Raw genomic sequence first — 4,036 nt, forward strand, 5'->3', positions numbered from 1 at the left:
TCCCCTTTTTCTGTTTGAATGGCTGCATCTTGATCCACATACAGGTTCCTCATGAGCACAATTAGATGTTCTGGAATTTCCATCCTTCTCAGTGCTATCCATAATTTGTTATGGCCCACATAGGTGAACACCTTTGCATAGTCAATAAAACATAGGTCTGCAGTAAGCTATGCCACTGGTATTCCAATACCAGCAGAGCCACCCATGGCAGACAGGTTTCCCCTGAGATTCCAGACTAAGACAGACTAGGAAGAAGGACCTGGCAGTCTACTTCCAAAAAGAATTAGCCAGGGAAAACCTTATGAATAGCAGCAGAACACTGTTTGATATAGTGCTGGAAGATGAGCCCCTCAGGTTGGAAGGCACTCAAAAGACGACTGGAGAAGAGCTGCCTCCTCAAAGTAGAGTTGACTTTAATGATATAGATGGAGTCAAGCTTTGGGGACATTCATTTGTTGATGTGGTTCCACCCAAAATGAGAAGAAACCACTGCAAACTTCCATTAATAATCACAACATGGAATGTATGAACTATGAATCTAGGAAAATTGGAAATCATCAAAAATGAAATGGAACACATAAACATCAATATCCTAGACATTAGTGAGCTGAAATGGACTGGTATTGGCCATTTTGAATTGGACAATTATATCATCTACTACGCAGGAATGACGACTTGAAGAGGAATGGCATTTCATCATCATCGAAAAGAACATTTTAAGATCTATCCTGAAGTACAATGCTGTCAGTGATAGGATAATACCCATATGCGTACAAGGAAGACAAGTTAATAGAACTATTATTTAAATTTATGCACTGATCACTAAGGTCAAAACTGAAGAAATTGAAGATTTTCACCAACTTCTGCAGTCTGAAATTGATCAATCATGGAATCAGGATGCATTGATAATTACTGGTCATTGAAATGTGAAAATTGGAAACAAAGAAGGATTGATAGTTGGAAAATATGGTCTTGGTTATAGAAATGATGCAGGAGATCACCTGAAAAAATTTTGCGAGACCAACGACTTTTTCGTTGCAAATATCTTTTTCACCAAAATAAACAGTGCCTTTTTTTACACACTTGGAACTCGCCAGATGGAATACACAGCAATCAAATCGACTATATCTGTGGAAAGAAACCATGGAAAAGCTCAATAACATCAGTCACAGCCATGCCAGAGGCTGACTGCTAAACAGATCATCAATTACTCTTATGCAAGTTCGAGGTGAAGCTAAAGAAAATTAGAACAAGTTGATGAAAGCCAAAGTATGACCTTGAGTATATCTCACCTGAATTTAGAGACGATCTCAAGAATAGATTTGACTCATTGAATACTAAGACCTAAGACCAGACGAGTTGTGAAATGACATCAAGAACATCATACATGAAGAAAGCAAGAGGTCATTAAAAAGATAGGAAAGAAAGAAAAGACCAAAGTGAACATCAAAAGAGACTCTGAAACTTGCACTTGATCATGGAGTAACTGAAGCAAAGGAAAGAGATGATGAAGTAAAAGAGCTGAACAGGAAATTTCAAAAGGCAGCTAAAGAAGACAAAGTATTACAATGACATTTGCAAAGACCTGGAGTTAGAAAACCAAAAGGGAAGAACACACTAAACATTTCTCAAGCTGAAGGAACTGAAGAAAAAATTCAAGCTTCAAGTTGCAATATTGAAGGATTCTATGGCAAAAGTATAAAACGACACAGGAATCATCAAAAGAAGACAGAAAGAATACACAGGGTCACTATACCAAAAAGAATTGGTCGATATTCAATCATTTCAGGAGGTAGCATGTGATCAGGAACCAGTGGTACTGAAGGAAGAAGTTCAAGCTGCACTGAAGGCATTGGAGAAAAACAAGGATCCCAGAGTTGATAGAATACCAATTGAGGTGTTTCAACAAATGAATGCAGTGCTGAAAGTGCTCACTCGTCTATACCAAGTAATTTGGAAGAAGATTATCTGGCTAACCGACTGGAAGAAGTCCATGTTTATGCCTATTCCAAAGAAAGGTGATACAACCAAATGCAGAAATTATCAAACAATATCATTAATATTACACACAGTAAAATTTTGCTAAAGATCACTCAAAAGCAGCTGCAGCATTACATCGACAGGGAACTGCCAGAAATTCAGGCCAAATTCAGAAGAGGACGTGGAACGAAGGATATCATTGCTGATGTCAGATGGATCCTGGCTGAAAACAGAGAAAACCAGAAAAATATATACCTGTGTTAGTGGAGATAGGCTTTTGAAACTAAGAAATTGAGGTATCTTTGAAATTAAAATAACAACAAATTGCAGTCATTGCTGTTTGTCTATTGTTACTCCTGTTGTGTTGTTGAGTTGATTTTTGACTCATATTAACCCCATATGACAGAGTAGAACTGCCTCATAGGGTTTTCTAGGCTGTAGGAGCAGATCTCCAGGTCTTTCTCCTGCAGAGCCAATGGGTGGGCTCAAACCACCAGCCTTTCTGTTAGCAGCCCAGTGCTTTCTGTCAATACAAGCTATAAGGGAACATATATTTGCAGATGGATATGTACACATGTAGGCGCACACGCACACACACACACACACACGTTCCTTTTCCATATATGTACCTCCCTTCTGTTATTAACCCTGCATTCAATAAAAAGAGTAAAATTTACACTTTCTCATTTTATGTATAAAACACGTATAACATATATCTGTGGTATTAAAATTTCATTGGTGGGGGGGTTAGTCAGGAAAAAAAAATCTCAACAGACTGCCAGGTAGTATCAATAATGAGAAAAAGTGGTTGAGAGACAACACACAAAAATTCCACATAGAAAGTGCACAATGGAAAGCAAAAACAGAAGTAGAAAGTAAGGAGGGGCGGTCATAAAGAAAATGGAAAGTAGTGTGTTCCCTATTTAAAACCCATGCCCAGAGCAGGGTCTTCAGAGAACCTGGAGGCCCAGGCTCACAGACTCACCAGCATCAACCAGGACAGCAGCATCTACAAGATCCCCAATGGCCTTCTCTTTCCTTTTGCTCATCGCCCTGGTGGTGCTCAGCTGCAACTCCACCTGCTCTCTGGGCTGTGACCTGCCTCAGAGCCATAGCCTGGCTAACAGAAGAACCATAGTGCTTCTGGGACAAATGAGGAGAATCTCCCCTTTCTCCTGCCTGAAGGACAGAAACGACTTTGGATTTCTCCAGGAGGAGCTTGATGGCAACAAGTTCCAGAAGGCTCAAGCCATTTCTGTCCACCATGAGATGATCCAGCAGATCTTCAACCTCTTCAGCCTACAGGTCTCATCTGCTGCCTGGGATCAGACCCTCCTGGACAAATTGTACACTGGACTCTATCAGCAGCTGAATGACCTGGAAGTCTGTTTGATGCAGGAGATGGGCGTAGAAGAAACTCCTGTACTCCTGATGAACGAGGACTCCATGCTGGCTGTGAGGAAGTACTTCCAAAGAATCACTGTCTATCTGACAGAGAAGAAATACAGCCCTTGTGCCTGGGAGATCGTCAGAGCAGAAATCATGAGCTCCTTCTCTGCATCAACAAACTGGCAAGAAAGACTAAGAAGCAAGGAAGGTGACCTGGTCCCATAAAAAAATGATTCTCATCGACTAATACGCTCTATCATACTTCCACAAATTTAGCCATTTCAAAGACTCTCATTTCTGCTACAATCAGGATGGGAACTGAATCAAATTCATCAACATCCCACTCAACTACATGTGCACTAGTTCCTTACAGGCTACCATGCTGATGTATCTATTTATCTATCTATTTAAATATTTATTTAGCTATTTATATATTTAACTTTTTTTGTTCACATCATATCATGTATATGTTTACATTGTGCATAAAAATTATATTTTCCTTTATATTTTGTTAATTTATTATTTTGCTTTGTTCATTAAATTTTTATTATAGAAACGTCTTGTATTCGTTTGTTCTTTAAAAAGGCAAGTCTGACTGAGTAGTTCAGTTAAAGAATAGATGGTATAATTCATTTAACCATCATTGTTATATACAGGTTTTAAGTTA

The 4,036-nt window shown here is 39.1% G+C and overlaps 1 protein-coding gene across 1 annotated transcript; it reads left to right on the forward strand.

The window, feature by feature from the left end:
* Positions 1 to 3,003: 3,003 nt before the first annotated feature.
* On the forward strand, positions 3,004 to 3,594 carry LOC126082405 (interferon alpha-5-like). The gene has a single exon (XM_049894939.1). The coding sequence runs from the start codon at positions 3,004 to 3,006 to the stop codon at positions 3,592 to 3,594; it is 591 nt and encodes a 196-aa protein (XP_049750896.1).
* The last annotated feature ends 442 nt before the right edge of the window (positions 3,595 to 4,036 follow it).

Source organism: Elephas maximus, chromosome 9 (genome assembly GCF_024166365.1).
Source record: "Elephas maximus indicus isolate mEleMax1 chromosome 9, mEleMax1 primary haplotype, whole genome shotgun sequence".
Lineage (NCBI taxonomy): Eukaryota > Metazoa > Chordata > Mammalia > Proboscidea > Elephantidae > Elephas > Elephas maximus.

Coding starts and splice junctions, on each gene's coding strand:
- LOC126082405 (XM_049894939.1), top strand. CDS start 3,004: ATGGCCTTCTCTTTCCTTTTGCTCATCGCCCTGGTGGTGCTCAGCTGC.